The sequence below is a fragment of the Talpa europaea genome (genome assembly GCF_964194135.1).
Source record: "Talpa europaea genome assembly, chromosome: 16".
Taxonomy (NCBI): domain Eukaryota; kingdom Metazoa; phylum Chordata; class Mammalia; order Eulipotyphla; family Talpidae; genus Talpa; species Talpa europaea.
This window is the reverse complement of record NC_140084.1, coordinates 28,181,229-28,193,282: the sequence shown is the minus strand read 5'-3', so window position 1 is coordinate 28,193,282 and position 12,054 is coordinate 28,181,229. Positions and strand designations below refer to the sequence as shown.

General features: G+C 46.0%; 1 protein-coding gene across 1 annotated transcript; it reads left to right on the top strand.

Moving 5' to 3' along the window:
* Positions 1-348: 348 nt before the first annotated feature.
* Positions 349-11,216, top strand: HERPUD1 (homocysteine inducible ER protein with ubiquitin like domain 1; the record flags this gene model as incomplete). The annotated part of the gene is made up of 8 exons (XM_084257462.1): positions 349-495; positions 3,393-3,470; positions 3,552-3,626; positions 5,152-5,282; positions 7,867-7,989; positions 8,522-8,872; positions 10,203-10,308; positions 11,052-11,216. Exons 1-8 carry the CDS (start codon positions 355-357, stop codon positions 11,214-11,216), a joined length of 1,170 nt encoding a protein of 389 aa, XP_084113588.1. The 5' UTR covers positions 349-354.
* Between the last annotated feature and the right edge of the window lie 838 nt (positions 11,217-12,054).

The following is a 12,054-nucleotide window of genomic DNA, read 5'->3' as shown; positions in this document are numbered from 1 at the left end:
CCGCGGAGGCAGCGGGGGCGCAGCACACCCAAACATGGCCGCCGAACCCCAGCTCCGGGGCCGCAGCCGGCACTCGGGGTGACGCAACCGCGACGGGTTGCATCAGCCCGCGCCCACGAGCTCGGCCCGCCTCTCCGGCCGGGATCCGGCGCTGATTGGGCCACGTTGGGGCAGTGCCTTCCCCTCAGCCAATGGGCGGCAGCCACAGAGGGCTCTGTCCGCAGCGCTCGGGCGCGGGGTGCCTATAAAAGGCGGCCGAGGCGGGGGGCGCGCGCCCCAGAGACTTGAACCGCCGTTGCGGAGGTTTTGGGCGACTGCGACGCCGACGGCCTGGCTTCTCGGAGCGCGGCCGCCATGGAGCCGGAGCCCGAGCCCGTCACGCTCCTGGTGAAGAGCCCCAACCAGCGCCACCGCGACTTGGAGCTGAGCGGCGACCGCAGCTGGAGCGTGAGCCGCCTCAAGGCCCACCTGAGCCGCGTCTACCCCGAGCGCCCGGTGAGAGGGGTCCCCCCGGCCGCGGCCCCCCGCCCTGCCCCTGGCTGTCACCCCAAAGCCTCCTCGCGCCCGCCGCGGGATGCCACGTCGGCCCCCGCCCGGCTGCGTGCAGCCTCGCCTTCTGCGGCCCTGCCCCGGCGCCCGGGGCGCGCCGGGTCGCCCCCTCCGGGGCCGTGGGGTGGCCCCCACCCCTGCCCCCGCGTCCTGGGCGCGCTCTCGTCCGGCCCCGCGTCTCCACCTCTTCGGCTGGGCCGCCTTCGCCCCCCTTCCTGTCGGGCTCTTCCTTCTCCTGTCACCTCACTTCCTTGTGTCCCCAAACCTTTGCGGCCGACACGCTCCTGCCCCATCTCCCCAGACCCCAGACCCGGCTTCCACCCTGAGCCAAGCCCCTGAAACAGCCTTTTGACCTTGGGTGAGTCGTTTCACCCTCCAAGCCTCAGTTCCCTCAAAGGACAGGGTGACCCTCGCTAGGGTTGCATCCAGGGGCCAGAAATAAGAAAGCACAGATGCTGTGAAGTGAGTTTTCTGCGCGTCGCTTCTCCAAGCGGACTGGGAAGGGCAGGTGCCAAGGCCGGGCTGGGGGCTAGAGGATGGCGGGGACCGCCCAGGCAGGGTGTACCCAAGGTCCCACGCCCAGGAGCCAGACGTGGCTCTTCCTCTCTCTGTCCACCTTCGGCCAGGGCCCCTCCCGGTCCCGCTGGACCTCACGGCCTGTGCTTGGTCCCAGGGAGGAGGTGAGGGCACTTTCTGGTGCAGAGTGACTTAGAAGGGAGACGGGCAAAAGGAGTCGCCTTCTGCAGTCTGGGTTTCCCTCTGGCCCCTCCATTACTGAGACTTCCTCACTTTGTTTTGGTTGACACATCTGTCAATATCACTCCTGGCGCCGCCCTCCTTACCACCACGTGATTGAGGCGCCAGCCGGACCTTCCTGTATTTAACTTTCTACCCTAAGATTATGTAAGTGTCAGCAGTGTTCTTTGCTGCCCACAAGTGTAATTCTCCATCGAACAGGAGAGGGCATCGGGGCAGGAAAAGATTATGAAATGTTCCTTGTTATCTGAAGGGTTACACTTGGGACAGCGCTTGGATCTGGTTTTGGTTCCGTATTGTCAAGGATGTAGGAGTGCCTTCTGAGTTGTTCTTTTGAAATTTGCTTATTTATTTAATAAGCTTCTATTCCTTTAGCACTCACCTGGGAACTCCTTGCAGTTTCACCATAGCTGCTTCCAGGAAACCAGGTGGCTTGTTGCTGGGAGAATGGCTTTTAGGTACACAGATGGGTGAAGCAGGTGCATCTCTATTGCCTCATTTGGTAAAGGTAGTGTTTTGGAGAGCATTGCTTAGGGACTTCCTTTGGTGAGAAACAACACTGCTATTAAGTATAAAGACCCTAAGTTGTAAATGAAAGGTCTCTCAGATATGTAAATTTGTGTTAACATTAGGGCTGAAGAGCACTCATTTGTTTTTGAATGCAAGGAGCCTTGCTTTATAATAGCTGTTTGCTTATGTTTTTTCAAATCAGCCTCCTGGGTAAAGACATTGTCAGTTCAGGCCTTTAAGAGGGAAGACAATTCAAATCACAGGCAGCTGTGATTTTCAAACTTGTTCTAATGTGGAAGTCTGCTGTAATGCGGGATCCCACCTTAACATTTTACATACTCATGTGGATGGCATTCAGTCAGTGAGAACAACTGTGAACATCTAACATATTTCTGTAGTTTGTTTTAGTTGCAAGTGTGCAAAAATCCTGATTTATTTAGATTAATAGATGTAGTTATTTTGTTTTGTTTTAAACAGTTTGCTTTATAGTCTCAGGCTTCTTAACAGGAGCAACTTCATTCTACATTTTGTGTAATTGGTTATTGTGGCAGGAGTGGGTTGACAAGTTGGTGGTGCTCTCCAGTGTGCTGATTTGTTTGGTGCATACCTTTGGGAGTGTTATTTTTAAGTACAGTTTTTAAAGGAATGAAAGTAGATGTTAAGAGTGAGATTTGCATTAGTGTGGAGTCATTGGTTTTAAAATCACTGGAATGAAGAAGAGGGGCTGACATCTTGCCTTTTTAGCAGCAACTGACCTTGGACATTTTCAGATTCCCCTTATAATGGGGTTACTAAATCTTACAGGATTGTCATCTGAAATGTTAGGCACACACACACCCCCCCCCCCTTGTAGCTGCATTTGTACACCAGGGAAAATCTCTGAGGACTTAAGTTTATCATAGCTTCAGGTTACTTGGGACAATGCTAGGTGTTTTTGGTGAAGATTGACCTTGAAAGTACCTTTGAGTTTTCTCTGAGACCAAACCAGGTTTTGAAGTTAACTATTATACGAGCCCCAAATAAAATTTGGGTATTTGGTGACAGAAATTTCCTCTGGGAGTTGAGAAGTCAAATAGGTTTCTTTGGGTTTTGTGGACTAGACCAAATTTATTTGCATGTTAGAGATCAGTTTTATTTTTTAAGATTTATTTTTATTTATTTATGCATATAAGAACTGGGGTATAGGCCAGAGGTGTGGGGATGAGAGGATTCACCAAACAGAGTGGAGAGCAGGACAGGTAGATCTACTGAAATACACTGCTGAGGGGAGCAACCAGAGAGACCAGACAGGTCTGCTGTGCCATGTGGGTCAGCTCCCTGGCTGGGGATCGAACTCATGTTGCAGTGGCTGGTGATAGCTTGACTTAACGCCTTGCGCCATCAGGGAGGCCCCAACAGTAGTTTTAAATTAAGCACTTTCTAAATAAAAAGTTTAGTATAGGGAGATTTTGAAGAGAAATCTTTTTCTGTGATACTGGAGAAAACCACACATACTCATTATTTGTATAAAAGTTTCTCCTGATTTTGGGGACTTGTGGGCTGAATGCTGACCTGTGCTGCTTTCTCCCCATGCCTAGCGCCCAGAGGACCAGAGGTTAATTTATTCTGGGAAGCTGTTGTTGGATCACCAGTGTCTCAGAGACTTGCTTCCAAAGGTACACCACTAACATGTTAACTTTTTAATATTTTTAAGCAGGTTCAGATCAGGTCCTAAAGTCGCTCCTTATTACTTTCAGCAGGAAAAACGGCATGTTTTGCATTTGGTGTGCAATGTGAAGAGTCCTTCCAAAATGGCAGAAGCCAGCACAAAGGTAACGTCTGCTTTTTTGGACAGTAACAGCTGTATCATTCAGACTCTCAGGTAGAAAGAAAGGAATTTGGGGCAAAGGAGAGCGGCTCCCTAGCCTTTTTATCAAGTAATACTTTTTCCTTTTCTTTGGAGAAAATTAGGATCAGAAATTGTTACCAGTACAAACGAGAGTTTATTAAATAGCGGTAGACTGTTTCATCAGTGCTGTAGTGGAAAAGTGGAGTCACCTTTCTCCTCCTTCTGGGGTGGGAATTGACTTGAAGTGGCCTTGAGTCCAGATAAGTGAACTAATTAAGACACGTTGTGGGTCTTTTTTTTTTGAAGATTTATTTATGCATACAAGGGTACAGGCTAGAGGTGCAGTGGTGTGTGTGTGTGTGTGTGTGTGTGTGAGAGAGGGGGGGGGGATTCACCAGAGACAGAGTGGGGAGCAGAACAGGCAGATCTACTGAAATACACTGCTGAGGGGAGCAACAGGCAAGACAGGAGAGGTCTGCTGTGCCATGTGGGTGAGCTCCCTGGCAGCTGGAAATTAAACTCATGCTGCAGTGGCTGCAGATAGCTTCACAGTGCTGTGCTTAACCCCTTGTGCCACCAGGGAGGCCATTAACAAGTTTCTTCTAAGGAAGCTTAGATGCTTCCTCTTTTTTATAAAGAATAAAAACGTGAATGTTTCACTCTGGAAATTTTCGTTGTGATTATTTAGTTGGATAGGAAAAGACTACAGTCTGTCAGGTGACCGCTAAAGACTTACGTTTGATAGTCAAACTCATATTTTTTTGTTTCACAGCATTGATTCAAGTACGCAGTGTTATATTCTAATGTGGTGAGGGGCTCTACATTTGCATTACAACGTGGTTCCTGAAACATCTGAACATAGCTGTTTAACATATTTAACTTATTTTTTTTAATAGTTTTAAAGATTTATTTATGCATATAAGAGCTGGGGTGAAGGCCAGAGGTGGGGGGAGGGGGGTGAGAGGATTCACTAGAGACAGAGCAGGGAGCAGAACAGGCAAATCTACTGAAATACACTGCTGAGGGGAGCAGCAGGCGAGACAGGAGAGGTCTGCTGTGCCATGTGGGTTAGCTCCTTGGCTGATAGCACTGAGACTTAACCCCTTGGGCCACCAGGGAAGCCCAAACATATTTTAACATTTTAAATAAGAAATATTTTAACAAATTCTTAAACTGCTGATTGGGTGATATTTATAAATCTTGCTGGGCAGATTTAATTTCTTCATTGAGTAAATTCAGCACCATGTGTAAGCTTTCTCACAGTGATAATTTCAATAGAAGATTTTAATGAAACTACAGGATAGTTACTCTAGGAAAAAAATAAGGATTTTTTAGTATTTATTTATTGAAATTGTGTTGAACAAATTTTAGATTATTGCATCTGTTTATTGTCAAGTACACAGGTTGGGTGGGTGACATACACATTCATAGCAAGATCGTCCTTTAGCTGGATTTCAACAGTTGCATCAGACCCTTTGTTCTGATATTCCTGTATTACACTTATTTAGGTTGCTGAGTCCACAGAGCAGCCCACTGGACTTAATCAGGGACAATCTGCTGGGGACTCCTCAAGTGATGGTGTGAGGCAAAGGGAGATTCTTCGGAACCTTCCTCCCTCTGGAGGGGAGAACGTCTCCAGGTAAGTATGATAATAAAGAATGTGGACCATTTCCATCAATTGAAGAATAAAGTGTGTTTATACTGTTTGGTCATATACTTTATAATGCACAAAATTTTGCTTTATTGGGGACGTATTTTAAAGTTCTCATATATTTAAATTTCTTAGACACAGTCTTTTAATATTTTTTTAATTTATTTATTTATGCATACAAGAACTGGGGTACAGGCCAGAGGCGTGGGGGAAGGGAAGATCCACTAGAGACAGAGCAGGGAACAGAACAGGCAGATTGACCAAAATACACTGCTGAGGGGAGCAGCGGGCGAGTCAGGAGAGGTCTGCTGCACCGTGTGGGTAGCTCCCTGACTGGGGATTGAACTCATGCTGCAGTGACTGCGGATTGCTTCATAGGTTGTGTCTTAACCCCTTGAGCCACCAGGGAGGCCCAAGACACAGTCTTTTTTTAAAGATTTATTTATTTATGCATATAAAAACTGTAGTTTAGGCCAGAGAGGGGTGGGTAGGGAGAGGGCGGTGAGAGGATTCACCAGAGAAAGAGTGGGGAGCAGAACAGGTGGATCTACTGAAATACACTGCTGAGAAGAGCAGCAGTGAGCGAGACAGGAGATGTCTGCTGCACCATGTGGTTAACTCCCTGGCCAGGGATTGAACTCAGACCTCAGTGACTGCACTGACTGATGATAGCTTTATAGAACTGAGACTTTAATCCCTGTGCCACCAGAGAGGCCCCAAGACACAGTCTTTTAGAAACATATAAAAAGTAGAGAATCATATATTGAAAGTGGAGGCATTTCCCCTCCTACATGGATGTACTTTGCATTTTGTTGACCTCATGATAGGAAATTAGTGCTGCTGCAGAAAAAATAGCTGTTGTAAGCACAGTGCAGCTGCTTTGCTGAGTGGCTATGTGCTTTGTTTATTGTAACAGTGAATGACAAAAGGTGAAGAGACTGCTTAAGAAATGTTCTGCCAAGGACTGTGTTGGTGGCACTAGGAAGAAAGGCCATTTCTTTAGAGCAATCAGAGCTTTTCTTTAGCACAAGAGCCAGAAATGACTAAATACTCTGAGGTTTGAATTTCATAGTTCTTAGAACACCACTTTATTATGAAAATTCCTATGGGGAGAAATAATTTATTGACTACATGTTGAAATTCTCTAACCTTCCCCTCCCCCTGTTCGCCTTTTCCTAGTAATTTTATTTATTTATTTTTTAAAGATTTATTTATGCATACAAGACTGGGGTGTAGGCCAGAAGGACGGAGGGTGAGAGGATTCACCAGAGACAGAGTAGGGAGCAGAACAGGCAGATCTACTGAAACACACTGCTGAGGGGAACAGCGGGTGAAACGGGAGAGCTCTGCTGTGCCATGTGGGTAGCTCCCTGGCTGGGGATCAAACTCATGCTGTAGTGGCTGCGGACAGCTTCATAGTGTTGCATCTTAACCTCTTGTGCCACCAGGGAGGCCCCTAGTAATTTTAATACTTGATTGTTGATCAGGCAAGGAGGTTAAGGAGTTGTGTGGTTTTTCATTCATGAGAATTTCAAATATATACAGAAGTAGAGGGATATCCACATAGCCATCACCAGGCCCGGTAATGCTTAAGGTTTTGCTGTATTTGTTCCCTCTTCAGCTGTCATGTCACTTCACACCCACATACTTCAGCATGTAACTGAAAACCCTGTAGTTATTCCACATACCTGCAGTGCCATCATCAGGCTAGTGAAGGCACATGAAAAAGCACTCTTTTTCATGTGTTATAACCCTCTTGAATGATCAAAAACAGCACATTAAGATCTGTTTGTACTGGGATAGTTTCAGAAATACTCTGGGTGTGGAATTTGATTAGAGGACTGTCGGTGTGTGCATGGATGATTGCATTCATTGTTGGATAGAAACACTTAAAACTGTTTCCCTTGGGCCTCCCTGGCGGCCTAGGAATTAAATCTCAGCACTATCACTGCCATGGCCTGAATTCAATCCCCGGCCAGGGAGCTGACCCACATGGCACAGCAGACCTCTCCTGTCTCGCTCACTGCTCCTCTCAACAGTGTATTTTAGTTAATCTGCCTGTTCTGCTCCCCACTCTGTCTCTGGGAAATCCTGTCACCCCAACCACTGCACCTCTGGTCTGTACCCAGTTCTTGTATGCATAAACAAATCAATCTTTAAAAAAAATGCAAGTGATGATCCACAGCCTGCAAAGAAGGTCCAGCTGGTTCGTACCTCACAGTGTGGCATGAGGAGAAGCCAGTGCTGCACGGAGCTGTGGTTTTCCCGTGGGCTCTGGACTGTAATGTGAGGACTTTGTCACTGCACTGTGTGCTCATGTTACCAGGATATCACACAGCCATCCGTCATGTGATTGTCATAAAGCCTATTCTTTGAGTTGCATTCCTGATTGTAATTTAAATTTAGTTTTTATTTATTCATACTAAATCAACTCAAAAGGAACATTTAAAAAAAATCTTATATGTGGCATTGTCCTGGCAATAGTTTCCATGCTTATCAATATATCATAATCCTTTGTTACCCAGATAAATATTTGATATGCTTTAAAAATAAATAAAAATATCTGTCATAGGCCTGAAGCTACCCAGCTGGCGTTCCAAGGCCTGGGGCCTGGTTTCTCGGGCTACACAACCTACGGTTGGCTGCAGCTTTCCTGGTTCCAGCAGATCTATGCGCGGCAGTACTACATGCAGTAGTAAGTCCTTCCCCACAGGCCGTGTGTGGCTGGGGCTCCTGGGGCAGAGGAAATCCATCCACATTAGCTGGCAAGTTAGGAATGGAGTTAGAATGAGTGCTCTGTGGTCTGTTTCTGTAGAGCCTGCTCTGTCTGGTTCTGTGGGCAGAGTGGAGTGTGACTGGTAACACTACCTAATTTATATATTGATGCAGGGATGCTTGTATCGGATACATAGTTTGATGACTTGTTTTAGAATGTGTTACTTCCTTTTCATTTTGTGGTATCTCTGAAGTGTTTAAATTTTTAGTTTGCTGCTCTACCACTTTTATAGTGGCCTTGATGTTTAATTTCAGGTGAAGTTTATCATGTGATTTCTCTTAGCAGAAAAAGGCATTTGTTTTTAGGTCTGTTAGTAAAGAAGTTCACTAAGTCCATGTGTACCTACTTAAAATTCTTAACTGGGAAGGCCCCTACATAAATAAGGTTATGAGAACCACAGTCTTCACGGTGCTTTGCTCTCACAGTACCTGCCTCTGTCATTTTTTTTTAGTTTAGCTGCCACTGCTGCATCAGGGGCGTTTGTGCCCTCACCAAGTGCCCAGGAGATACCTGTGGTCTCTGCACCTGCACCGGCCCCCATTCACAACCAGTTTCCTGCCGAAAACCAGCCAGCCAATCAGAATGCTGCTCCTCAAGTGGTGGTGAATCCTGGGGCGAATCAGAATTTGCGGATGAATGCACAAGGCGGCCCGATTGTGGAGGAAGATGACGAGATAAATCGAGATTGGCTGGATTGGACCTATTCGGCAGCCACGTTTTCCGTTTTTCTCAGCATCCTCTACTTCTACTCGTCCCTGAGCAGATTCCTCATGGTCATGGGAGCCACCGTGGTCATGTACCTGTAAGCACGTGGTTCCACCTGCTTGTTCTCTCCCTTGACTATGAATTACACTACACAGCCGCTAAGTTAAGCGCAGATGTTGCTCTGTTTTGAGCAACCTCAGTCATTACTGAAGGAAGTATATTTAAATAGTATGTCATTTCTGGCACTTTCCACACAGGGAACTGTTACAGTGGTTGTGCAAGAGTGTGTTCATTGTGCGTTTATACTAGAAGAACATTCTCTTCTTTCCCTCTATATAAGGTACCTGCCAGGCTTATGATAAGCCTCAATAATACAGCCATACTGAAGCATGGAAAAGAATATTCTGTTTGTGTTACACAAAGTCCTATTTACCTTTATTGCCTATGGCTGCCTTCCAGGATGAGAGTCAGCACTGACTGTTAGCATAGCCCTGAGAGGCCAGGGAAAGTTTACAGACCTGGCACGGCTGAGAATGGGTGTTCCGAGGGGTGATTTTGCACCATGCCTAGCCCCCCATCTCCTGACTTGAGGATCTTTGGTAATGTTTGGTGACATTATTAATGGTCACAAACTACTGTGGCATCTGTTGGCATCTAATGGGTGGACTCTAGGTATGCTGCTAAACACCGTGCGGGGCACAGGGCAGTGGCTGCAGGAAGCAGCCAGCCCAGCAATGTCAGTTGTGTCCATTGGGAAACCCTCATCTAGATGACATGTCCTTGCTTGTGGTTAAAACCTAAAGAAGAAATCTTTTCTTTATAGTAAAAATGCATTTTTATTTTAGTTTTTAAAGATCTGTTTTAATGGAGAAATGTTTAGAATAAAATAACAAGTACTCATATGTCCAGAATTAATCATGCTAATATTTTGTCACATTTGCTTTAAGATTGGGGTTTAATTAGATTTGCCAACTAAAACTTGTAGTTGATTCTTTACATTCTGTAGTCTCTACAGTCATATATTTAAGTGACCAAATTTAGGTCTTACTCTTATATCTTACATGCATTATAACCACAGCTTTGTGTGCATGTACAAAATTTCCCCATTCTGTTCAGGTTTTCAAGTGGAAAGTTTAGTTCAGATGAGCAAGAACTTAAGCATGTTACTATGCGCCAGGTGCTGCCTTTGTTTCTGAGCAAGCAGAGGCAGCTAAAACCCAGCCTCTGAGTGCAAGAGCCTAACAGGCCAGCAAGGACTTTGAGCCAGGGGTGTGATGGAATGTCTCTGCAGACAGGCTTGACCCTGAACTTCTAGTCAGGATGCTCTGAATGGGGGAGGGGAGTGAGCCAGGTCTTGCCTAATTCAAATGACCTCTAGATTCACTGTTATGTCAGCTAAGATGGACCTCCGTGTGCTTCCTTTGAAGGCATCATGTCGGGTGGTTTCCATTCAGACAGAGGCCGGCTCAGAACTTCCCAAATGATGGTCCGCTTCATGAAGCTGTGAATCAGGACCCCAACAATAACTTACAGGTATGAGACTTCTGGAGGAACCCAGACAAGCTTGATGTGAGGCCGGGCTCTCAAGTCCTTGGTCCTTAGATATCCAGTGTTGTGGTTTACCATTTTATCAGGGCACATATTTCAAGATTTAAATATTTCTAATCTAGGAGCAATAGCTATTTTTTTAAAAAGATTTATTTATTTATGCATACAAGAGCTGGGATGTAGGCCAGAGGTGCTGGGGGGTGAGAGGATTTACCAGGGGACAGAGCAGGGAAAAGAACAGGCAGACTGACTGAAATACACTGCTGAGGAGAGCTCAGGCAAGACAGGAGAGGTCTGCTGTGCCATGTGGGTCAGCTACCAGGCCAGGGATCGAAATTGTGCTGTAGTGGCTTCATGGTGCTGAGACTTAATCCCTTGTGCCACCAGGGAAGCCCTGGCAATAGCTATTTTTAAAACATTAAATGTGCCATAAAGTCTATCAGGTCTTTGTCATATGTGCTACGGCATATGTAAAGGACATTTCTCAAGTGTCTGATGGCTGTAGCATGTCACACCTTGGAGGCTGCTGAGAACGTCTCCGGCACAGTTGTGCCCTGGAGGCCTGAGGAGAAGGGCTCCATCCAGCCCAACACCATTCACTGAGGTCCTGCCTGCCCAGCTGCTTTGTATATAGGGCAAGGAAGCAGGGGCTGACGCTGCCTTTCTTAAAATTATTCGCTCTTTATCACAGTCCTGATTGTGTTCTCCTTGTGTCTTGTCACCTACAGGAAGGTCCTGATCCTGAAATCGAGGACCCCAACCATCTCCCTCCAGACAGGGATGTGCCGGGGGAGGAGCAGACCAGCCCTTCATTTATGAGCACAGCCTGGCTCGTCTTCAAGACTTTCTTTGCCTCTCTTCTTCCAGAGGGCCCCCCAGCCATTGCAAACTGACGGTGTTTGCTCACTGGCTGTTAGAGACTTTGATGGGCATGGACTGGATCACCTGACTCCAGATAGCTGTCCTCACCCGGACGCGGCAATGGCACAGAATTAGGAAAAGAGCCAATAAGAATGATGTGCTTTTGTGGCCAAACAAAAGCAGAAAGTACGACATGAAGCCATGATACATATTGATGAACAAAAAAACGCTCAAGGCTTCTTATGTCTTTATTCTGAAGAGCTTTAATATATACTGTTTGTAGTTTAATAGACCTTGTAAGTAGAAGGCACTAGTGTTGCATGTTTATGCCTGAGGAGCTGTTCCAGATGTGTGTGTCTGCATGTGTGTGTGTACATAGATGTCATAGATGCAGAAATGGTTCTGCTGGTACGATTTGATTCCTGTTGGAATGTTTAAATTACACTAAGTGTACTACTTTATATAATCAATGAAATTGCTAGACATGTTTTAGCAGGACTTTTCTAGGAAAGACTTAATGTATAAATGCTTTTTAAAATGCAGTGCTTTACTTTAAACCAAGGGGAACTTTGCAGAGGTGAAAACTTTGCTGGGTTTTCTGTTCAATAAAGTTTTACTATGAATGACCCGGGCAGAGACTCGCTGGCAGTTTACTTCGTGTCTGTGGTCACTGGTGGCCCACAGCTGAGTTGCTCATTTTCAAGTAACCTGAGTGTTGTGCTGCTTTATATAAAAGGACTTGCATTAATAATAAGGCCATGAAACTAATTTACTAAGGACCTACTTGTGTTGACCCCCAAATCCTGACTTAAACAGTCTTGGCTTCCAGAGTAACCAAAGCAATCTCCAGATTTAAAGTCAGTAGCATTA